Source organism: Pithys albifrons, chromosome 8 (assembly GCF_047495875.1).
Source record: "Pithys albifrons albifrons isolate INPA30051 chromosome 8, PitAlb_v1, whole genome shotgun sequence".
NCBI classification, from domain to species: domain Eukaryota; kingdom Metazoa; phylum Chordata; class Aves; order Passeriformes; family Thamnophilidae; genus Pithys; species Pithys albifrons.
In genome coordinates, this window is record NC_092465.1 from 39384360 (window position 1) to 39409200 (window position 24841).

Sequence of the window (24841 nt, forward strand, 5' to 3'; positions counted from 1 at the left end):
CACCAGATCTCCGCGATGCAGTCATCATCACCCTGTACAAGAAGAAAGGAGAAAAATCAGACTGCTCAAATTACCGAGGTATTATTTTGCTCTCCATTGCTGGTAAAATCCTTGCAAGAATACTTCTGAACAGATTAGTACCCACTATTGCAGAAGATCTTCTACCTGAAAGCCAGTGTGGTTTCAGAGCCAATAGGAGCACCACAGACATGGTATTTGTTCTCAGACAACTGCAAGAGAAGTGTAGGGAACAGAACAAAGGTCTCTATATAACCTTCATTGACCTCACCAAAGCTTTCGACACCGTGAGCAGAAAAGGCCTGTGTCAGATCCTGGAACGTTTAGGATGTCCCCCCAAGTTCCTCAAAATGATCATCCTGCTACATGAGGATCAGCGTGGACAAGTCAGATATGGTGATGCACTCTCTGAGCCCTTTCCAATAACCAATGGTGTGAAACAAGGTTGTGTTCTTGCACCAACTCTATTCACAATCTTCTTCAGCATGATGCTCCAAAGAGCCACAGCAGACCTCGATGAAGAAAACGGCATCTACATCCGATACCGTACCGATGGAAGCCCATTCAGCCTAAGGCGACTGAAGGCCCACACCAAGACCCTGAATCACCTTGTCCGTGAGCTACTTTTTGCTGATGATGCCGTCCTCGTTGCTCACACAGAAGCAGCTCTGCAGCACTTCACATCCTGCTTTGCAGAGGCTGCTGAGCTTTTTGGGCTGGAAGTCAGCCTGAAGAAGACGGAAGTTCTCTACCAACCTGCACCTCAAGAAGTCTTCCATCATCCTCACATCACCATAGGCAATTCAGAGCTTAAGTCAGTCCAGCAGTTCACCTATTTGGGAAGTATCATTTCCTCAGACGGTAAGATTGACAAAGAGATAGACAACAGGCCAGCAAAGGCACACAGAGCCTTTGGAAAACTCCATAAAAGAGTCTGGTCCAATAAACACCTGAAGAAAAGTACAAAGATTAGTATCTACAGAGCCATCGTACCGTCTACTCTTTTATATGGGTCTGAATCCTGGGTCATCTACCGCCACCACCTGCGGCTTCTCGAACACTTCCATCAGCGCTGCCTCCGTTCAATCCTAAACATCCACTGGTCTGATTACATGACCAATGTGTCTGTTCTTGAACAGGCAGGGGTCAGCAGTATCGAGGCCATGCTGATGAGAACGCAGCTGCGCTGGGCGGGGCACGTCTCCAGGATGGAGGATCACCCACTGCCTCCCAAAGATTGTGCTCTATGGTGAACTCGCCACTGGCTGCCGCAAGAGAGGAGCCCCGAAGAAGAGATACAAGGACTGCCTGAAACAACACCTCAGCCTTGGCCATATTGACTGCCAACAATGGTCCACTCTGGCCTCGGGATTCATGGAGACACACCACTCACGATGCTGCTGCTTCCTTTGAGAATGCTCAGAGAGTCAGTCTTGAGGAGAAAAGACACCGCAGAAAGAACCGTTCCTTGCCAATGTCACCCAGGGAGACGTTCCGCTGTGCCTTTTGTGACCGGACCTGCCTATCCCGTATCGGCCTTTTTAGCCACCAGCAGCTTGCAGCAAGCGTGGGTAGTGCCCTTCTCAAATCTTCGTTCAAGAAGCCCAGTCATGATATATACACATATATACACACACACATACACACACACAGACACATATATACACATACACGCATATATATACACATATATATATATATGCTAATAAGCGTCGGGAAGCACTAGGAATAAGTAACAGGAACGTGAATAACCAGGGCATGCAGACCCATCAGCTGTGACTGAGATGACGTGGGTGGAAGGACACGGGTGGGAAGGGGAACGGGGTGGGAAGGGGAACGGGGTGGGAAGGGGAATGGGGCGGGAAGGCACGCCTCCCACAGGCCGAGGGCGGCTCCCGGCCGGGAGCGGAAAAAGACAGGGGCGGGAACGGCCGGGAAAAGGCGAGAAGGGGCGGGGAAGGGGCGGGGAAGGGGCGGGAAAGGGCGGGAAAGAGTGAGAAGGGGCGGGAAAGCGAGGGGCACCGCCCCCGCACGCCATTGGCTACCTCCCGCGGTGGGCGGGGCCATGGCCGGCGGCCCGTTTGAAACGTCTCGGGCACCTCCCATTGGCTGCGTCCCGCGGTGGGCGGGGAGAGGGCGGGGCCAGGTGCACTCCCCGTCCCGCCTGGCCTATCCCAGTGGCAGTTTAGGGCGGGGGGCGTGGCCGTGCCAAGCAGAGGTCTCGCCATTGGCTGGGCGGCCCCGGCGGGCGCGGCGCTACGGCCAATCCGCGGGGAGCTTTGCTGAGGGCGGGCAGGGTCCCGGCGCGGCCATGACGGCGCGCTGAGAGCGCGGGGCCCGGCCCGGCCCGGCCCGACCCGCATCGCATGGAGGGGGCGCGGGAGGAGCCGCCGCAGCGCAGGCTGAAGGCCGGCAGGGCCAGGGAGAGGGTGAGAGAAGCCTGCGGGGACGAAGCTGCGGCCGCGGGGGCGGCATCGCCTCAGCCCGCCCGCGCTGTCCCTGCGTGGCGGGGCCCGGGCAGCGGCGGGGCCGCGGGGCTGTGCTGGGAACCCCGGGAGGCTCTGCGGGAAAAGCCGTGCCCAGCGGCGCTCCCGAGTGCGGGCTGCCCGCGGGGCTGCCGTCCATCCCGGCAGAGCCCCGAACAGCCACAGCAGTGTATACACCGTCCCTCGGGGCCTGCTTGGGTTTGGGTTTGGGTTTGGGTTTGGGTTTCTTCCTCCCAGCTCTCCCACTTTCACCTAAGGTTCGGTTGTGTGGGGGAAAGCTGCGTTTCTAGTCAGAATCCCAAAGGACAGACGCTGTGTGTTTTATTGTTTATTGTTCTGTTCTACAAGTGTCTCCTGAGGGAAAGAGGAGGGGCAGGCACCGATCTCTGCTCGGTGGGGATCAGGGACACAAGGGAGGGAATGTGACCCGAGGGAATGACCTGGAGCTGTGTCAGGGCTGGTTTGGGTGGATCTCAGGACAAGGCTCTTCCCCCAGAGGGTGGTGGGCACTGACCAGGCTCCCCAGGGCAGTGGGCACAGCCCCAAGGCTGCCAGAGCTCCAGGAGGGTTTGGATAATCCTCTGGGGGTGCTCCTGTGCAGGGCTGGACTCACTGATTCTCGTGGGTCCCTTCCAACTCTGCATGTTCAGTGATTATTTCAGAGGCTGATCCTCTTGCCTGTGTGTGGGTTAGTGGAGGGCTGGGTTGGGTTTCCTGATTTCCAGTCGTGCTGGTGGCAAACATTTCATACACTGTGAGCAGTGAGGTGTCTTCCCTGGGGACTGTGCAGGCTCATGTAGAAAGATAACATTTTCTTAGTAATTATTGTCTGCAACCATGTGATTAACACTTGATATGTATTAACTCCCTTAGGTAAAAAAGAAGCTTCTGCTTTGTTTTGGTCACTGCTCAAGAATCTGGTTGGAAATGCCTGGTTACTTTTCTTTTAATTCTGCATTTCTGCTGAGTTTTGAACTGTTTTTGTCATATTTCCCTTCTGGATGTCTCTTGCCAGTCTGTGGCTCAGTTATGTTAGTTTGTTATGTTAGTTTGTTTGTGGAAAGTTATGTTGGTTTGGCAAGACTTGGGTTAACATTTCTGTTAACATCAGTTAACTCTCAGTGCAGCATCTGTTTATAGTCAATAGACAATGTGATAGACATGGCTTGAATAAGTTATTAGTTCCCACCTGTTGCACAGCTGTTGTTTGCCATTGAAAAAAAAAGCACAGACTTGCATTACATTTCATATTGTGTGTGCAGAGCCAGTGTTGCATTTACTGATTTTTTAGCCCTATGTGCTAAATCTCATCTTTCCATTTAAAAAAAAGTTGTGGCAGCCCCATCAATGTTGCTGCTGCCTGGGATCACATACCTGGTATGCTGAGAGGGTTTAGAAAGCCAGAGGTAGATTATTGAAATGCTTATTAAATTGTCACAGAGCTCTGTTCTGTGGCTGTCAGGCTGTGGGCACCAGAAGGTTCCTAAAAACACCAAGATAAATAAATGGAAGTTCTGGCCAGGTGGGGGTTGGTCTCTTCTCCCAGGCACTCAGCAATAGGACAAGGGGGCACGATGGGCTCAAGCTCTGCCAGGGGAAATTGAAGTTGGAGAGCAGAAAAAACTTGTTTGCAGAGAGAGTGCTCAGGCATTGGAATGGGCTGCCCAGAGAGGGGGTGGATTCCCCATGCCTGGAGGTTTTTCAACTGAGCTTGGCCGTGGCACTGAGTGCCATGATCTGGTAAAGGGACTGGAGTTGGACCAAGGGTTGGACTTGATGATCTCGGAGGTCTTTTCCAGCCCAATCCATTCTATGATTCTGTGAAAGAAATACAATGTAAATGTTTTAATTTGCAGACCACTACTTGCATTATTTTATTTCATGTAGGAATAAAAATTCCATAATTAGATGCATTTAAGTTAAAAAAACCCCCACAACCAAGAAGAAACTGAACTGTTTTATTAGTTAGAAATGGTAATGAACAGAGAAGCACTGACTGTATCAGGTACTTTGGGTCTTGTTTTTAATAAATACAATACTGATAGCCAAGGTAGTAACTGAGAAACAAAACAAACCCTAAGTATTCAATGCTTCTTTTTCCTTCTTGTTTTTTCCTACCCCACATTAGCTAATCTGCATGTTGGCCACCTCTGCCTCTACTTACAGAGCCCTCAGGTGTGAGAAGTTTTTGTTCTTCCTGAATTTTACATGTTAGGAGCAGAAAAAGGAGTTCAGCTTTTCCAGGCAGTTTTCCTGCTTCATCATTTTGAGAAAGCTCCAGAAAATATTCCTGTGCCGCTTTTGTCTGAGAGCACTTGTTGCTGGTGTTTGCTGTATCCAGGAGCTCCTCCAGGGTTTGTTTGGACAACCTCTTTCTGTTGGGTTGTGATGTGGGTTTTTTTTCAGTTCCATTTTCTGTGGGTGTTGCTTTTGGTCCTGATTTCTGAAGCACCTAAAGCAGCACATCAATATTCACCTGACTGGTCCTGGTGAAGAAGTTGCAGTGTGTTGGCACCCACAGGAGGGTGGTTGTGTGTTCTGGAGGGTTCCCTGTGGGCTGCTGCATCTTTGCTAAAAGAGAAGCTTTTGCCTTTGCAGATTTCTGAAAAGCAAAGGGAGAATCAGGTCTTCAGTAGGGATGTGATGGAATCTCACTGGGATGAGGGAGGGGCTTCCTTCACATTCACACTATTTTGTGTTGAATTACTGTGAACCTGATACACTCCTACACTGATGCTTGAATTTGTGTAGCTGATTGAAGGCTTTGGAAACCCAATATTGACTCTGAGATCAGCTCAGTTGGTTAAAACTTGGTTATAATAATGCCAAGGTCATGGGTTCAATCCCCTGTGTGGGCCATTGACTTAAGAGTTGGACTCGATGATCCTTGTGGGTCCCTTCCAACTCAGAATAGTCTGGGATTCTGTGTGATATTTTTGCATGATGTGTGTTATAATTTCATATGTTTAATGGATGTGAATGGGACAAAATATGCTTTGTTTTCTTTGGCTCTGCATGTAAAAATTCATGGGTGTGTGTTCAGTCATGCCAAATCTTGGTATTTTACTGGCACAAACCTGGTGTCCCTTCATGAAATCATTAACTGCTCTCTGCAGTGCCCACTCTGCCTTTCCTTTCTCATCTTTTCTGGTTGTTTTAATTATGTTTTCCCTTTTTCCCTGCTTCAGCAGTTTCCTCTGTTTTTCTGGAGGTTTCCTCCTGCCCCTTTTCCCCATGTTATCAGGTTAATTAGTGTTATAGCTGTTTTTGACATTTATTACCATCAGTAAGTGCTGGAGTTAACACCTGATTTCAGAGAACCATATTTGTGTCTGCCTTTGGATTAGATTTGTTCATTTTGCTTTGTTAATTTTGCTTATTATGAAAGACACAGAACATCTGGTGCTCATTCAATCTCTATTCAGTATTAATAACTGTAGAAATTACAAAGGGTAATGTTAAAAATAAGCTGTTTGTACCCTCAGTGTTTTATCAGCTGGTCAGAAACAGCCAGATGTGTAACCAGATTTCTGTTGAGTAGCTGAGCTGTCAGGTAGAAATTGCTTTAAGGGAACTGAACGAGATGCATTTCTCACCCTGAGAATACACAGACAAGACTTTTGTGCCAGGGGGCTGATGGACAGGAAAAGAGCTGTCAAGGAGTGGATTTTCATAGGTATTGCAGGTAGAATTTGGAGCTGGCTGGAGGGCCCAGAGGGTGCTGGTGAATGGGGCTGTGTCCAGCTGGTCACCAGTGATGTCCCCAGGGGTCTGTGCTGGGTCCAGTTCTGTTTAACACTTTTAGTGGTGATTTAGATGAGGGGATTGAGTCCATCATCACCAAATTTGCTGATGACACCAAGTTGGGAGGGAGTGTCGAGCTGCTGGAAGGCAGGAGGGCTCTGCAGAGGGATCTGGAGAGACTGGAGAGATGGGCTGATTGCAATGGGATGGAGTTCAACAAGGCCAAGTGCAGGTCCTGCCCTTTGGCCACCCCAACCCCCTGCAGCGCTCCAGGCTGGGCACAGAGTGTCTGGAGAGCAGCCAGGCAGAGGGACCTGGGGGGACTGAGGGACAGGAAGCTCAACAGGAGCCACCAGTGTGCCCAGGTGGCCAAGAAGGCCAATGGGATCCTGGCCTGGATCCAAACTAGCATGGCCAGCAGGCCCAGGGCAGTGACCCTTCCTCTGGACTCTGCCTTGGGGAGGCCACACCTTGAGTGTTGTGTTCAGTTCTGGGCCCCTCAGTTGAGGCAAGAGATTGAGGGGCTGGAGCGGGGCCAGAGAAGAGCAACAAGGCTCGAGAAGGGACTGGAGCACAAGTGGTGTGGGGAGAGGCTGAGGGAGCTGGGGGTGTTTAGCCTGGAGAAGAGGAGGCTCAGAGGTGACCTCAGCACTGTCTGGAACTGCCTGAAGGGAAGTTCTGGCCAGGTGGGGGTTGGTCTCTTCTCCCAGGCACTCAGCAATAGGACAAGGGGGCACGATGGGCTCAAGCTCTGCCAGGGGAAATTGGAGATGAGAAAAAACTTGTTTGCAGAGAGAGTGCTCAGGCATTGGAATGGGCTGCCCAGAGAGGGGGTCGATTCCCCACCCCTGGAGGTTTTTAACCTTAGATTGGCCGTGGCACTGAGTGCCATGATCTGGTAAAGGGACTGGAGTTGGCCCAAGGGTTGGACTTGATGATCTCGGAGGTCTTTTCCAGCCCAATCCATTCTATGATTCTGTGATCCAATCATTTTACTTACCTGTTTTATCACAAGACCATAACACTGCACTTGATAATCTATGGCTTTAACCTTGGAGAAGGCTTTTTCCTTATAAGAAGGGTGTCTGTATTTATGCTGTGAGATGTGACTTGAAATTGCTGCCTAAACACAATACTAGACTTGAAAATAACAATAATCCTTTTTAAGCTGTTTAAGGTGCTGGGGAGAGTTGGGTAATAAATTCTGTCAGTGACATTCTTTACAGGTCCCTGGGGCTTCCTAGGGCTATGATAGCCTGATAAAGTAGAGCATCTGATTCTTCAACAGAAGAAATTAAAATGACCTGGCTTAATTGATTTTCTATTTATGTACTGGGGGCTGCTTTCTGGTGAGGAAGTTTTGCTGTATTCTCTTCAGAGAGTGGCAGGGAGGGAGCATGAGGATTCACTTCCGTTGATTTTAATCTCAAAGCTCACGCTGGCAAGGATCTGTTTAGATCTGTTTGTAGGGGTGTGCTGGCTTTGGCACCATGACAAGGGGCTTCTTGTTTTTGCTGGTCTTGCACAAAGGCAGCTCCATTGTTATTTTTGCCTAATATATTTTTGTCTAATACATTGACAACTTGCTCCTTTACTAATCTGCGTTGCTGTAATTCTGGATTGTCGTTAACACACAAACTTTCACTGAGTAAAATCTGATTCTTGTTTTGAAATGAGCCTTCAGTACCGCTGTGAGATTTGTTGCTTAATGGCACAGCCAGCCAGTATGTTGTGAGTCCATGGAAAGCAGGAAGACAGAGCAGTTGTCCTGCAGTTGTATAGATTTTATCAAGACAGGATCTTCGTCACCAATGACTGTGTTAATCTTGTGGTCCTGCTACCTTTTCCTTGCTTACCTCTCCCTCTACCTCTTCCAATCTTTTCTGGACAGTTTGCTGACTTCAGACGGCGAGAAGCAACGGGCGACGTCGCGGAGTCGCAGGAAGAGGCGGCGCCGGGGCCGGGCTCGGCTGTCCACGCGCATGACCTTCCGCAGGAAGAGCTCCCAGTAGCACCCACAGGTGCTGGTGGGGGCACACAGGGCAAGGCTGGAGACACCAACCCACTTGAGGCAGAGACTGCAGAGACTGAGGTAAATCTTAGTGTTTCTTGCCTTCCTCGTCTGGGATAGTGAGTGTTCCAGGTGATGGAGCACTGGGGAGAGGCTGAGGGAGCTGGGGGTGTTTAGCCTGGAGAAGAGGAGGCTCAGAGGTGACCTCAGCGCTGTCTAGAACTGCCTGAAGGGAAGTTCTGGCCAGGTGGGGGTTGGTCTCTTCTCCCAGGCACTCAGCAATAGGACAAGGGGGCACGATGGGCTCAAGCTCTGCCAGGGGAAATTGAAGTTGGAGATGAGAAAAATCTTCTTTGCAGAGAGAGTGCTCAGGCATTGGAATGGGCTGCCCAGAGAGGGGGTGGATTCCCCATGCCTGGAGGTTTTTCAACTGAGCTTGGCCGTGGCACTGAGTGCCATGGTCTGGTAAAGGGACTGGAGTTGGCCCAAGGGTTGGACTTGATGATCTGGAAGGTCTTTTCCAACCCAATCCATTCTATGATTCTGTGGTTTTACGTAGTTGAGCATGAGCTCACTGGCTCTGTCAATGAGCTGCCATTGAGAAGGAAGGGAACTGATGGGTTTTCACTTCTAATAATTCACTCTGGTACAACGTGATGTCAGTTGTTGAGTAAAACATCTCCATGATATGGTGTGTACAGCTGGTGTTGTCAGGAAGCTGTTGGGCTGCTCCATAGAGATCTTTCACCTTTTGCTGCCGTGGGCTTCTCTTTGGGCAGACTTTGCTTCTGGGACTTCAAGAAATGGCACATCTGGATTGAGAGGTGGAGCAGATGAGCAGAACTGACAGGACCCTGAGATCAGCTCAGTTGGTTAAAACTTGGCTATAAGAATGCCAAGGCCATGGGTTCGATCCCCTGTGTGGGCCATTGACTTAAGAGTTGGACTCAATGATCCTTGTGGGTCCCTTCCAACTCAGAATAGTCTGGGAATCTGTGATTCTGTGTAACTCACAGTAGTCTGTGATTCTGTGTGACTTTACAATGCACCACATTAGTTTGGTTTTGTATCACTTTGCTTCCTCAATATGCTTAAAGTTTTCTGAAAAATTACAATTTCTTACAGCAAGCTCTCAGTAGCCATGGTAAAGCCAGCAGAGGTGTGAGTTCCACCAAAAGATTTGTTTAAAATGTGACTCTGCTTGTGCCTGATGTGTTTCATTATATTTGTTCTGATGACCCTCTAAAGGGGGTCATGTTTTCTGTGCAAAGAAGGTGGTGCCTTCTGCATCAAAAGCATATCTCCAGCTGTTGGTGTGTCCTCACAACACCACAAGAGCATCAAACTGGTGTATTTGGAAACCTGCAGTAATGGAGGGTACAATTTTCATGGATTATCCTGCTTTCTGTTTTGAGGGTATCCCTGATGCTTTCAGTGTAATGCAGAGGGGTTTTATGAAGCTTCACACCAAAGTGGGTGAGATAAATATACAGTATTTTCCCCCTCAGCCATAGCAGTGTCCTCACTACATTAATGTGAGCTTAAAAACCAGACTAAAATCAGTTCCTGCTTCTAAACAGCTTCTGTCAAAATAGCTGGTTTGTAAAGCAGCTGGAATTCTGGGTTACCTGGAGAGGGCACCTCCAGGGAGACAGGAAATACTGGAGACTATTTCATGCAGATTTAAAATACAGGAAGGGTTGTGGGCTGCTTTTCCAAATAGTACCATAGTCACAGAATCCCAGACTATCCTGAGTGGGAAGGGACCCACAGGGATCATCAAGTCCAACTCAAGTCAATGGCCCACAGAGGGGATTGAACCCATGACCTTGGCATTGTTACAACCAAGATTTAACCAACTTGGTCTCGTGAATTTTGTGAGAGGGAAATACCTTTCAAAATATCGAGCTGCATTTAGGACATGTATCAGAAAACACTCCCTCTTTTGTAATTACCTGAGTGGTTTTAGCATGTTTGTTAAATAATCTCCTGCTCCTCTTTAGTAATAGGTTAAAGATTGCTCAGACCAGGCACAACAGCTGAGGATCAAACATTGAATCTCAGTGGTGAGGCTTAGCCCTAAATTTAGGTAGACATTTGTAATAATTTTTATATGTTTCTTTTTGCAGTTAATTAGGTCATTTTACCCTGAAAGACCAGCATTAAAGTCAGTCTCTCACTGATATGTTTTCTCACAACATGGACCTTTCTGGCTCATTTGCTTATGGTGTTTGCAAAATAATTCTGATTTTCCTTATTTTCTTTATTTTGTCCCCTTATTTTCTTTTGTTTTCCTTTAAAATGGCCATGATTTAGTGTTTCTTTGTTTGCTCACCAGGGGGATGCTGATTTGTCCAACTGGGATGCACTGAGCAATCATGGAACTGAAGTAAGTGTCAAAGAATGTCTCTTTGGTTCAAAAAAGCTGTATAGGCCTGAAAGAAACCTGTTGGAATTATGTGGTTGCTAAAATTATTAATTTAGAATTGTTAACAATGTAAAACTGCTGCAATTTCACTGTTTTGCAGCGTAAAACAGTCACTTTTCTGTCAGTGAAATTGGTTGCTAAGAAGTTCAGTGAAATTGTAGACTTTGTCCAGGGAAATTTGAGTAATGTTTGTAATTGAACAGCAGATTCATTCTTAGTTGTTTCATACAACACAACCAAAAAGTATTTAAAATAAAAGACAAGATACTGTATATCCTCTGTGAGAATGGCAACAATATTGCTCCTAAGAAACCACTGGTATTTTTCCTGTGATGGGCTGTTCTCCAGACAGCACAGATGGATGTAAAAATTTGGTTTCTTTGGTGGTTTTCTGCCTGCCCTCTCCTCAAATGGGCAGTTGGAAGGTATTTAAATCCCAATTCATGCCAAAATGGAATGTTGTCCCCATTTTTGGTCCTGTAGAATCACAATACTCTTAATTTGCTTTTGAGCCTTAAAGTATCATGTGAAAATTAATTATCTATGAATGTTTTTTATTTGAATTTTTAAGAATTAAAGGCTTTATGTGTATAATGTTTTTATTAAATGCAAAGTCTAGATGTTGAATTACTTTTAAAGTCAAATTTGCCTGGGGCTTAAATTTGAAGCTGAGTTTATTTTCAGCCTAATGACAAACCAGAAATAAAATATTATTTCTGTGAATAAACAGCTTTTTGTTTCTTTTCTGAAGAAAGGCAGGAGAAATTCTGCTGCAGGATACAGTGAGGGTGATGCTGAGATGTGTCAAGCAAGGATAGCTGAGCTGGAGAACAGGCTTGTGGAGAAGCAGGAGGCAGTGGAGAGACTCACTGCCCAGATGGATGAACTGCAGGACCAGCTCACCCAGCACAACAACTCCATGCACCTTCAGGTGTGTTCCATAAAACTGGATAAGGGATAATACTATTTTATTTTAATCCTAAAAGTACTTAGGCAGCAAAACTCAAAACAAGTATTGTTTTTAGTGGGAAGTGCTTCACCTTGAGAACTGCAAAATTCAGCATCCTACAAAATCCTGAAAAACGTTATTTTGAATTCCTTTTCTGCAGCAGTTCTGTGTAAAGGTAAATTATTACCAGGAGTAGTTACTTGCCCCTTTACGTGTTTTTTTTCCTCCTTCTGGGACTGGGCAAACAAAGACATTTCCTGTTGGCGAGAAATAAATTGAAAAGGTTAATGTGATTAACGTAATTAATGTATCCCATCTCGTTAACTTCCTCTCACAGGGCTGAAGGGAAGAGCTGACAGGTAGGAAACAATTTAGGGGGTACTAAATAAATTCATTATATCCTTTTTGAAAACCTCATTTTACATTAATTAGAGCCATACATTTCACATTAGTAAGAGCTATAAATTTTGAAGTAAAAATGTTCATTTCATTTCTGGCATCCTATAATTTGGTTAAAAAGTCAGTTTTGTTTAGGTTTGTCATCCTGAGGTCAGTGTAAGACTCCTCTTTCATATCTGCCATTGCAAAGTTGTTGAAACTGCAGACCCTACAACAGCTTTGCTTCAAGAAAACTTGCTTGGTTCCAAATCTCCTGGGAGTATTTTCATTTCAGAGGTGCATTTCTTGTGGCCCCTGTAGGAAACCACAGTCCAGGAGCAGAATGAGCTCATCCTGAGGCTCAGCAGGTGCCTCCAACAGGCAAAGGGAGACAGGGATGAGCTGCAGGAAGAGGCTTTGCGTGTGGCTGCTCAGATCCAGGATTTGCAGCTCCAGTTGCACCAGGTGAGACTCTGCTCCTGTTTGTTCCCTTACAAAGAGAGGAGAACAGGTTTGGACTGAATGGAGGAACAAACTGAGCTGATCGCACAGCTCTTCATAGTTTGTAGCACAGCAGGGAAAATGATTTCATGGCAAGGTGGAGTTTTGTTTCCGGAGAATTCCTGGAAATATCCTCATATTTTCCACTTGTGTACTGTTTTGAGAGGTCATTGCACTTCCTTTTCCATCAGTTACACCATTGTTAGGGAATTTTGCACAGTATTGTCAGTGGTTTGGAGTCTGTACACAACCATTGCTGTAATAATTTGAATCACAGAATGGATTGGGTTGGAAAAGACCTCCGAGATCATCAAGTCCAACCCTTGGGCCAACTCCAGTCCCTTTACCAGATCATGGCACTCAGTGCCACGGCCAAGCTCAGGTTAAAAACCTCCAGGGATGGGGAATCCACCCCCTCTCTGGGCAGCCCATTCCAATGCCTGAGCACTCTCTCTGCAAAGAAGTTTTCTGGGGGTTTGCACGTGATCATTTTTCCTTTACCAAAGAAATCTCAGAGTTTCTACCTGGGCAAACTGAACAGCTCAGCTGTTAAACAGAAACTTGCTGTGCTGAAGGAATGTGACTTGGCTCAAAGAAAGAGATTTAAAATAACATGAAGGGGGTTGAAGCAACCCCCTGTGGCACACAGGAACCTGCAACAACTTGGATGTAACCCCTGGATAATGAGAGATACTGCAGCCTTTCATTTCCTTTAAAAAGTTTTTTTCAAAATGCTTTATTCTTTTTTGGTGATGCTCAGTGTTGTAGTGGCTGTTCTCTCTGAATCTGTGTTGTCTTTGGAGCCTTGTATAAGCCAAAGAGAATTATTTCTGTATATTTATTTCAGGTTTCAGGATAAGAATTACCCTGGGAGGGATTACATGTCTTGAATGTCTGGATAGGAGAGGAGGGTGTTTAAAAATTTAGAAGAAACAAACCTGGGACTTTTTAATCCAGGAATTATCTTGAAGGAGTTGCTCATGCCCTGGAAAATAAGTTGTCTGCTAAATGAAATCTTGTAAAATAACAAAAAAAAATCCTGCTTTCTATTTGCAATTCTATTTGCTGTTGGCAAAACAGGTGGTAATAGGGCAAGTTTCTCTACAAATGTTTGTTGGGATTTGCTCTATAAGCCATTGGAAGACAAGGATAAAGCCGCTAAATAGCACCTTGGGCATGTTCTAAATACTTCTTGTGATAAAGGTGCATGTTGTTTGTGGAAGCATGTCAGTTTTGACAGCAGATGAAAACACACTGTCTTAAATATCATTTCTTGGTTTTAGCAACAAAAAAAAAGATTTTTAGCCACAAAAATGATTTTTTAAATGAATAAAACACATTTTGTGTTACCTCTGTGGTGGAAACGTTTTCCTTTCATTTGAAGTGATGTGGAGAGAGGGAAAAAAACCCCATTTAGTAAGGGGCTGTAAATCCTTTGCAGGGCAGACTGGTTTTGTTCCTTGTCCTCTTACTGGTATGTCCAGTTTCTGCTTCATATTGGAGGAATTCAAAATGATTCATAGGTTTGTAATGTTGGATAATCCATCATAGGGATGAATTATCTGACTTGTCTTTGCAGTCAGAAATAGCATCTAAAACATGACAGGTGTTCTCTGACTTCTTGGGGAGATTCTCACTCATGGAAAATGAAAGACAGAGGTAGATCTCTCATAAGTCAATATGATGTATTTTATTCACAGTGAATCTTGTGTATGAATTGTTTGGATATAACCTTTTATTTAACTGTGAGTGCCTTTGTGTGTTCAGGTCAATGAGATGGTGAGGAACAAAAGTCTCAGGAAAAAGGAAGAATTGGAAGCCCAGCAACAAATAAATTCCTTTCAGAACCGTCTCAGAGAGCAAAGTGCACACCTGGAAAGGCTGCACCAGGTGGCACAGGACCTGCAGGCACAGCTGGAGTCTTCTCAAAAGGTAAAAACAGACACTCATGTTTTTATAATATGTATTTCCAGTATGACTTGGACCTGCTGTAGTGACAAAATCATGCAAAAAGTCTTTTTCTTTACAAACAAACCTATGGCGATTGTGGTTGTTAACATACATTAAAGGAGCAGCTTCAAAGCTCTGATGTCCTTTAGGAATGTAACCAGCAATGCCACGGATAGAAACCTTAAACATTCGAGTCAGATGAGTCAGAATTAGACATGGAGGTGTTTTGCCAGTGCAACTGATGTGAGGTGGAGAGGTGTCTGTAGGTGATGTGATTTTATTTTATTTTTAATTAAAATGGCTGAAGTTCGAGGCAGCTGCTGTTTCCCTTCTCTCTGGAGTCAGTGGCATAGCATTTAGGCAGTTTGATATTTTTGGTACCCCATTTGAAGAGTTTCAGGGGTACTTTTCACTTTCTGAGCTTAAAAATCCTGTTGCATATCACGTGAAAGGGAGGAGGGAGACAGAAATACAAAGATTTCTATCTTAAGTGTATTAGTTAAAATTTATTAGCTGTAAGTGCTTCTAGACAATCAGATCCTTATGTACCCAGCACTGTCTGTCTTTTGACTGACAGCCCACATGTTGGAAGGGGTTCTGACCTCTGATGTGAAGCCAACACTTCAGCCAGGGAGAAATTATAGCAATAAGAGCTTCTAGACAATCAGAGCCTGATGTCCCCAACACTCTCTGTCAACTTAAGGGACAGCCCACAGGCTGGAAGGGATTCTGACTTCTAATATGAAGCCACACTCAAGCCAGAAAAGAACTTTCCCCACAACAGCTCCCAAAATAACATTTATTAATACAAATATGTGACAGTTATTGTGGGTTCTGCTTTGCTGGTGAGAACGTTCAGCTGCAAGATTGGATTGAATTGATAATAAAAGACCCCAAAAGAAACCAGCACAAACACATTGTACAGAGACAAACACACCAAACTCAAGTTACAACACAGCAATGTATCCCATTTTCCCAACAGACAGAAACCAGCAACAAAGAACTACTAACTACAAACACAGCCAGCTAAAACACTTACCCAGACACTCTCTCAATAACACAGGACAATAAAATATCTTGCACACCACTCTCTCTGTAACACAAAGCAAAAGGAAAGAACAGAACTGCTTCTTACCAACACACATGTTGGAAAGGAAACTGCATCTTGAAAGCAAAGCAAGTTACTGGAGTTGCAAACCAGAGCTGGGCTTATAAAGTAAGAACAGCAAAAAACAATAACCAATATAAAGTAGCAAAGTGTGCAGCAAGTTACTGTTCTTGGTATTAAGGCAGCAAAACAGAGTCAGGAAAGGAAAGGCTTATAAAGCAAGTATCCAAGTAGTTGTTGGCATAAGATCTAAGATAAAATGTATAAAGGAAGAAAGTAAAGTTAAGAAAGTAAAGTTAGAAAAAATAGAAAGCACATGGTCTCCTCACCCCTGCATTGTTCCAGCAGGAGGAGGAGACAGGACAAGCTGCAGCAATTACCTTCACAGACACACTGGCATTTTCCCCTCTCTGCTGGAGTTTAAACTCCACACACTTTTTATACCTTTTTTTTCCCTTTCATGTGGTTTGTGTGACTAAAAGTCAATCTTTTGGTGGGGTGATACAGATGCCCAAGGGGAAGTGGCTCCTTTGAGCAGTCATAGAATATATCACAAAGGGGGGCTGGTCTATTTCTTATCACTCTATCCTTTGTTAATCTCATCAGTTTGAAAGCTTTTTGTTCTAACACCCCTCCAGGGGCTGAGGGGTCTTCCTCAACCCATCAGGCCTTATCAGGGGTCATCGCCCCACAGATACACCTTGCACTTCATTATTATTCATAAGGGTAAATTAAAAACATGAGGCTTAAGGAAATTAAAACCATGTTGTATTTCAGTGGCATATTTCATATGTAATGTTTTATTTTTAAGAGTACCAAGGATAAAGAAAATCTGCTTGCCCAAATGGAAGAGGATATGAAAGGTACAGTGCAAGAGCTGCAGAAAAGCATAAATGAAAAGGAACAACATATTCAAAGGCTTCAGGATCTGCTGACATCAGAAAGGTTTGGCTTATCTGTGATGCAACAAACACTTTGTCTGAGGGACTCAGAAATAGCAGAGTTAAAAAAGGAAATAGTTTTATCCAAAGTGAAAGAACAGCAACATATTGAAGAACTGAAAACCTTCCATGAGAAGGATCTTTGCAGACAGGTGGGAAACTTGAGGAATGAGCTGGAGAAGTTCTACCGGAGAGAGATTGCAGAAGCCAGACTGGTCTGTGAAGAAGAAATTATTTTAAAATACAAGAATGAACTTGAACAGTTGAAAAAAGAACTTTTTGCTTCGAATTCTGAAGAACACATTCAGAATTTGAATGGCATAATAATTGACTTAAATGTTCGTCTTCAGGAGTCTGAAATGAATAAAGAAAATTTGAGGAAGAGACTTGAGAATCAACAGGAAGACTTTCAGAGAGAAAAATCTGAAATGGAGACTAAATACAAGGATTTAATTGGTAGCCTTAAGTGCCAACTTTCTGATGCAGAGGGGCAGGCAAAAGAAGCCCAAAGATATAAACAAGAAAAAGAGTCCTTGAATGAAGAGATTCAGAAACTGAATTCTTTGATCTGGGAATTAAATGAAAAGCGACTTTCTGAGGCTGAGAAAGGTATAAATGTAAGGCAAAAGTGTGATGGAGAGATTGCCTTCAATAAAAAGCTAATGAAACTGAGGGAAAAGCAGATTTCCTCAGGGGTGTCACAGCTGCAGGTGGCAGGGCTTGAGGAGATGTGGCACAAACCACAGCAGTCAGAAGGTGGAGAAGAACTGGAGTTCCAGCCTGACTCCTCAAGGGATCACTTAGAAGAAATTAAGGATTCAGAGATCACAGAAAGTAATGAAAGCAGCAAAGGATACAACCTGTCTGAAGGACACTTGTCAGAACTGGGGCTTTTCAATGGGGATGAAGGCATTTTGGCCAAGTACCTCATCTCCATGGGAACACCAGAGGAGTCCAACGTGTCCAGCACTTGGGAAGCTCGTGCCATCGAGGAGGGAAGATGCAGCACTTGTGGGTTGGACAACAGTGAGCTGCTAGAACCCAACAGAGGTTTTATTTCTCCTCCATTAAACTCCAGCCTTGATGAGGGAACATGTCCCAGTGGTTTGGCTCAAGAGGCTTTTGAAGAGGTGGGAGCAGAGGGGTTTGTTACGTTTGTGTCAGAGAACTACCTGCAGGAAAACAAACTGAGAGACCGTGGGGACCTGAGGGGTGGTGAGACAATGTGTTCAGCAGAGAGATGTGCAAAGCTAAGTGAGCAGCTCCATCAGGAGTCAGCCTTGAAGATACCTTACCAAGAAGCTTTTCAAAAATGGGAAAAGGCAGTGTCTGAGCTCTCCCATGTGCAGGCAAAACTGGAGGAAGAACGCGCAGCACGGATCTGTTGTGAGCAAAGGCTTCTTCAGAGAATGGAGAAGGAGGAAGAACTTGAAAATAAACTCATGTTCCTAGTGAAGCAGCAGGGTGAGGCTGGAGGCCAGCCTCAATGTGCTGTGGAGGCTCTGACACAAGAGTCAAACCCTTCAGTTTGGCAAGAAATGGTGAGAGACCTCCAGGAGGAAAGAGAAAGGTTGATGGTGCAGCTGAGAGCTCAGGAGCAGCTGGTGAGAGACGTTCAGGAGCAGAAAACAGCATCTGACTCTGTGACCAGCGAAGTGCAGTCTCTCTTTGGCCGCCAGTTGGCTGCTTTGCAAAGCCAGAGGGATCAGGTGCAAAGCCAGCTTGATGCTCAGAAGGTGAAAAACCAGAGAATAGCAGAGCTGCTTGGTCAGAAAACTGTGGCTGAGGAGATGCTGCTGAAAGAACAGGAGTTGCTCAAAGCTGAAATCAGTAATAAAGAACAAAATTTAGCACTTTTATTGGAGGAAAAAGCAGCCTTAGGAGAAAGATTGTCTGAGGTGGAGGAGGATCTGGTAAAAGCAGAAAAAGCACTGGCAGAGAATGCTGGCATCATTGAGGACCTGGAGAAAAACATAAAGGAGCTTAATGCTGAAATAAAAAACCTCAGAGAAACACAGGAGTGTGAGAGACTGGACTATGAGGACAGGTTAAACCTCAGCAACCAAGAAATCCATAAACTCACAGCTGAAATAAAGGAAAAGAGCTTGGAATACAGTGAGGAAAAGAGCCAGCTGACTGAGGAAATTGCCTGCTTGCAAAGGGCTCGTTTGGAGCTCGAGGCTCGTTTGCAGGAGTCCCTCCAGGCTGCACAGGAGGCTCAGGCCACAATGGAGAAACATCAGAGAGAGGAACTGGATAAAATGGCCACTCAGCACCTTGCTGAATTAACTGAAGTGAGTCTGACACACAAGAGAGAGGTAGGAAACCCTGGGAACTGCAGGAGTCGTGGGATTTCCGAGTGCTTAAAGTAGCAATTTTGCAAATGTTTGTGTGCCTGTTTTCAGATGGAAGAGTTAAATGCTGAGATGAAAGATAAAGTGGAGAACCAGGAGAAGTTGGAAGAAAAAAGAAAGGAGGAGATTGCTATAATAAAAAAGGTAAGTGGAAAAACAAACTCATATTGGAAAAACAAACTCATTTTGGAAAAATAAACTCATTTTGTGTTGTCATTTAAGCAGTGTAAAGATTTTTGAGATGCAAAAATCTATTAATTTTTTTTCCATGGTGTCTTTGATTTGGGGTCTGGAGGACAGGAGAGTTCTGGTTCAATAATTAGGGCTAAACAACCATATTTTAAAGAAGGCTTTTCACCTGCCTGTTCCCTGCAGGTCCACGAGCGAGAGCACGATCGGGAAATCTCTGAACTGGCTGCGAAACACCAGGAGGAGATGGAGAAACTCCGTGCTGAGCTCAGGGAGGAGCAGAGGCACCTCTTGGAGGAACTACAGCAGCAAATGGAAGCCACACACAAAGCAGAGCAGGAGCAAGCTCAGCTCCAGGCCCAGGTGAACCAAAGAAACAAAGTGATTATTAAATTGCTGAGTCTAAGGAAGAAAAAACCTGTTGTAATTTTTTATGTCTCATTAACAAGCAGATGTATAAAAAGTACTAAACCTCTCCCACTTTTAATTATCCCACTGGTGTGATCAGGAATGCTTTCCTTCTAAACTGAAGTATGAAAACTTGACTTTTTCCTCAAAATATTTACTAGGTTTTTGGCCATTTCCACTCAATGCAAAGTGGAAATGGGAACAGTATGTCTAGTGTTAGGTCTAATTACAAGCCCTTGGGATACTGGTTAGTTTAAGAATTGAGAAGTTTGGTTAGTCTGCTTTAGCTGCCATTTCTGTTGGCTATTCCCTACTTTTTTTAATGAAGTGTGCTGAATTTTATTTCTACTTTTCCAATACCACTTCAGAATTTTTACTTTTTTAACAAATTTTAACCAATAGCAAATACAAGGATTTTTTTTAAGAGGCAATGAAGGTTTGGGTTGAGCTTCTGTGTGACAAAAGTCAGCTTGTTTTAAGTGTTCTTTCAAGGGTCTGTTGCCTATTCCTGTGAAAACAGACACTCAAAAAGAGTTTTAATGGAGAAATATATACAGGTTACCTTTATTAGAAGCTTCCAAGGTGCACACCAGAAGGTCTGCACCCCATGACCAGGAATGTTACAATTTTATAACCTCTCTACATGTGAGATATCAATAACCAACCATGATCTTCATTTCCCTCTGTTCCACCCATGGGGGTCCCCAGAACTGCCCCTTGGAGATCTTCCAGCACCTCCAGGCCTTCTTGTGTTTTATCTTCTTGTTATCTACAGGTGACTCCTCACAAACACCACGGCCTTGGCAGGGCAGGAGAAAGCTCACAATTGGTGAGAAAGAGCTTTAGGAACTGACTTTAGATGTGAGCAACCTCAGTTGGTTAAAACTTGGCTGTAATAATGCCAAGGTCATGGGTTCAATCCCGTGTGGACCATTGACTTAAGAGTTGGACTCGATGATCCTTGTGGGTCCCTCCCAACTCAGAATAGTCTGGGATTCTGTGAAATTAAATGATTCTAAAAATCTACAAAACCACACCAAAATCCTTAGAATCCTTAGGCATCAGTATTATGAGCTTTTTTAAGACAGTTCTCCTGGTCATACATCAGCCTGGTGGTGTTTGCTCAGCTGCTTCAGCTCCTGCCTCTATTCTTTCCTCACCTTGGCTGATATTTAAACTGATGTACAGTCATTTCCTATGGTACATTCTGCTGCAAAACTATTAGTTCTTGGTAGATATTGCTAACCAGCCATGATCTTCATTTCCCTCTAAGCCCCACCCATGGGGGTCCTCAGAACTGCCCCTTGGAGATCTTCCAGCACCTCCAGGCCTTCTTCTTGTGTTTTATCTTCTTGCTGTCTACAGGTGGCTCCTCACAAACACCACGGCCTTGGCAGGGCAGGAGAAAGCTCACAATTGGTGAGAAAGAGCTTTAGGAACTGACTTCAGGATGTGAGCAACCTGGAAATACCTATGTAGCTTCTATGATTCTAAAAGTCTACAAAAACACACTAAAATCCTTAGGCATCAGGTCCCTGCCACAAAAAAACTCACTCCCCAAGTAAAGAAAGGCAAAACTCAGGCGTATTAAACAGTTGAAACTGGTCATGAAAACAGTGGGCATGGGAGAAAGAACCCCTTCTGTTCTCCATCCAGACACTGCATAGCCTTGAGCTGGAAGCGTTGCGTCTGACCCTGAACAACATGCACACCTCCCAGCTGGAGCTGGCATTGTCCAACCTGAGAAAGGAGAAGGAGACGGCCCTGGTGGAGCTGCGGGAGATGCTCAACGACAAACGCGCTCAGGAGGTGGCCATTCTGCAGAGCCGCCACCAGATGGAGCGGGAGAACATCAGGGAGCTGTGTCTGAGGGAAAAAGAAGACCTGAGGTCGAAGCATCAGCAAGAATTAGGTATTAAAAGTGTTCTCTTCCTGCACAGGGTCCTGTCATGGTGCAGATCTGGCCTTTGGGTGACAGCTGGTGTTGCCTCTACAGCCAGGGTTAGACTGCCATGTGCAAGGGTCCATGTTTTAGATGTGAAAATAAAGCTGTGCAGACTCAACTCCAGTTCTTCTCCATCTGTCTGGGTGTTTTGCTGTTGTATCTGTCAGTTAAATTGAACTAGTTGCTTCCAGGAGGCCTTAGATCAAGCTCTCATAAAGAACTTAAAATCAGTGCAAACAGTAGAATTCTTACCCCTCATTTCTCTTCTCCCAGGCACTCAGCAATAGGACAAGGGGGCACGATGGGCTCAAGCTCTGCCAGGGGAAATTGAAGTTGGAGAGCAGAAAAAACTTGTTTGCAGAGAGAGTGCTCAGGCATTGGAATGGGCTGCCCAGAGAGGGGGTGGATTCCCCATGCCTGGATGTTTTTCAACTGAGCTTGGCCGTGGCACTGAGTGCCATGATCTGGTAAAGGGACTGGAGTTGGCCCAAGGGTTGGACTTGATGATCTCGGAGGTCTTTTCCAACCCAATCCATTCTATGATTCTATGAAAAGTTAGACATGACCCTTTCTTGAATGAGTGCTGTGTTGTTGTCTTGTAGCTTAGATGGTGTTTCTTCCTCTCCTGGACCATTAGCTGGCACCAGCTTAGCCTCTAAATTCTCATTTCCCATGGAAAGACTTGAAATAAAATTGCTGGTTATAAATTATTGAGTATTATGAATAAGCCAAGGCAGCAGCACTTCGGTGCTGTGGGATGGTGGCTGACAGGCCCTTCCAGGGTCCCTGCAAACCAGAAAAGGGGCCAGACAAGAAGCTGGAATGAATCTGGGAAGGAAGGAAGAAGCCATTGGTGTCAGTGATAACAGAGCCGATAATGGCATCTATCTTGCAGTCTGTTTCCATCCATAGAAGAAATTGGTTGTTTCCTGCCTGCTCCTGCTGTGTCTCTGCAGATGACTCTGTGACCAGAAATGTTAAATGGCACCACTGAATTTCCAGCTTTAGGATTTTTTTTTAGATTATTTTTTTCCCCTAGTATCATGCTCTCTGTAGAGCTAAGCAGGCTCTGCTAATTAAACTGCCCTTTGCCTTCTGAGTTGTCTTTGCAGCTGTAACTGCTTGATGCTTGTTTTCTAAAATGAAAGTGAATTACTGTGATATAAAGTAGCAGCAGGTTTGGGTACAACTCAGCAGCTTACCCTGCTGTTTGCCTGCCTGTTTCAATCCTGAGTTTGATGTTGAAAATTGTAATCTCCTCCATATTTCTGCTTACCATTTGATCATAATATTTTGTGTAAATTTATTAATTAGTGTTTTATTTCGCAGTTGACCAGAGAAAGAAAATAGAATTGGAAATGGAAGAGAGACATATCCAGGCATTAGAGGTACAAATTCTGTTCTTCATACAACAGTAAAGCTCCTTGCAAAAAACAAGAGCTGGTACAAGTCCCATGTCTGCCACAGATTTATTGTAAAGAAAAATAAATGGAGAGGAAAAAAAAGTAAAAATTTTCTAACTCTATTTGCTTTAGTAATCAATGTTTTACTCTCTTAGATCCTCAAAAGAGACTGGGAATTAGAGTCTGACACGCGTTTGAAAAACATGTGTGATGAGCTGTGTGAAAAGCATCAGACTGACTTGATGCAACTGCAGAAATCTCTGGAAATGGATTTAGAAAAAGTCAAAGCAGAGCTGGGGCTTCTTTCTGTCGAGAATGAACAGTCTAAAAGTAAGTGCTGTGCTCTGGGGAGCAGTTGTGTGAATTTATTAACAGTTCATTAACAGTGACAGAGTTGAGTGTTTCACAACATGTACAAAAGCAAATGCAGGGGAGATCCATGTACTAAAACCTGATGGCATGACTGTCTAGAAAACAGGTTATAAATGAAGAAGTGTTGCATTTTTAATTCCACAGAATATGTGGTGGACTAACTTTTCTTTTAAACAAAAGGGAGGTGCTGTTTTGCTTCCAGCTGAAAAGCAGTTTTGACAGTTTCTGGATTAATGGAAATCCTGTTTAATGTTAATAGAAGCTGCTTTTAACAAAAAATCATGTTTGGATTGTGAACAGTTTAAAGCTCAATGGAACAACAGTTCCTAAAGTGTGGGATGCAGGGAAGCTGGAAAGAACTGCATGGAAAGTGTGACCTTCAAACACTTTGCTGTTCAAGGATTTCTGTGGCTCCCTGTAAGCTACATGAGGCAGATATTTCTATTTTTGTTGCACAAAAGTTGTGCAGGTTATTCACTAACCAGGATGATGGGGTAACAGAAGTAATTTTTAATTTTAGTAAAATGTGTAGAATTGGAGAGGCAACACCAGTTGGCCATTGCAAAGTTACAAGAACAGCTGCAGGCTGAGCATTACTGTGTCCTGGAAGAGATGAAGATGAAAACCCAAGAAAAGGAACAGAATCTTCAGAAGGAGGTAAATTGCATTTCTTTAGTTGTTTAGAGTGGTTGGTTACTCTCTGGATAACAAAAAACTAGACTGTATATATATAATTTGAGTGACCTGTTGGTATTTAGGGATGTTATTGAAAAACCAAAATGCATCTCCTGAAGCAGGTAAATCCTCTGGGAGTTTCCGTAGGAGTTCCAAACCTTTGAAGTGCAATTGCCTTTGGGTCCTTTGGTGCCACCTCTTCCTCTGTATTTCTGTGCTTCATTTTCTGGTTCTCACATTGGGTTGTTATGTAGCTCCTGCTTTATTTTTTTGCCAGTGAAGATAAATATGTCCTGGGGAACACATTCCTCCCTCTCAGAGGGGTGGGTGTAACAGAGAAGTGTTACTCAGAGTGTGGTTCTGTCAGGAGCTGAGAGTCTGCTTGGCACTAAGTGTTCCCACCTATTTCTGATGGAACTGTGTTGAATATAAAAAAAGCAGTAAGAAAAAAATGATTTAAAAAGCTGTGGTTTGTTTTTCTGTTGTTTTTGTTTGGGGTTTTGTTTGTTTTTTTTGTTTGTTTTGGTTGGTTTGTTGTTGTTGTTGTTATTGTTGTTGGGTTTTTTTAACATATTTTCTGTAGCTGGATCAACTTCAGGTCAAGCATGAACAACTCAAGGCTCAGTCCCAAGAAGAAATCCGGCAGCTTTGGGCTCAGCTTGAGAACACCCGAGCAAACCGACAGGAGCTCAGTGGTATGTTAAAAATGTTTGGGTTTTTTGCCTCTTCTTCATACAGAATCACATATTATTGACACAAAATACTTGTGAGTGTGTCCCAGAAACACACAGGCGGGCCACAGTGGCAGTGGGTTGTACCCCAGTGAGTGGTGACACATGACAGGTTCTGCAGTGCCAAAAAGCATGGTATGACTGAGGGGAAAAGCTGCTGTGGTTTTCCTTTTCCTCCCCACTCCCTCCCTGCAAACTATAAAAATCTTCAGTGAAAACCAAACATTTTTCATGCAATGTCAAGTTAAGT

At 44.5% G+C, this 24841-nt stretch overlaps 1 protein-coding gene across 9 annotated transcripts in view; it reads left to right on the forward strand.

Moving 5' to 3' along the window:
- Nucleotides 1-2319: 2319 nt before the first annotated feature.
- PCNT (pericentrin) overlaps nucleotides 2320-24841 on the forward strand; it is a 97676-nt gene continuing 75154 nt past the window's right edge. For 8 of the 9 annotated variants that reach the window (XM_071562844.1, XM_071562841.1, XM_071562842.1 and 5 more), the window contains exons 1-14: nucleotides 2320-2447; nucleotides 8140-8340; nucleotides 10598-10648; nucleotides 11439-11618; nucleotides 12336-12479; nucleotides 14283-14447; nucleotides 16385-18832; nucleotides 18920-19012; nucleotides 19244-19420; nucleotides 21122-21377; nucleotides 22740-22798; nucleotides 22969-23143; nucleotides 23706-23842; nucleotides 24444-24555. In XM_071562844.1, coding sequence (XP_071418945.1) covers nucleotides 2385-2447; nucleotides 8140-8340; nucleotides 10598-10648; nucleotides 11439-11618; nucleotides 12336-12479; nucleotides 14283-14447; nucleotides 16385-18832; nucleotides 18920-19012; nucleotides 19244-19420; nucleotides 21122-21377; nucleotides 22740-22798; nucleotides 22969-23143; nucleotides 23706-23842; nucleotides 24444-24555 — 4261 coding nt within the window. In that variant the 5' untranslated portion in view covers nucleotides 2320-2384. The remainder of the gene's footprint in view (nucleotides 2448-8139; nucleotides 8341-10597; nucleotides 10649-11438; nucleotides 11619-12335; nucleotides 12480-14282; nucleotides 14448-16384; nucleotides 18833-18919; nucleotides 19013-19243; nucleotides 19421-21121; nucleotides 21378-22739; nucleotides 22799-22968; nucleotides 23144-23705; nucleotides 23843-24443; nucleotides 24556-24841) is intronic. The other variant, XM_071562846.1, reaches the window with a different exon arrangement.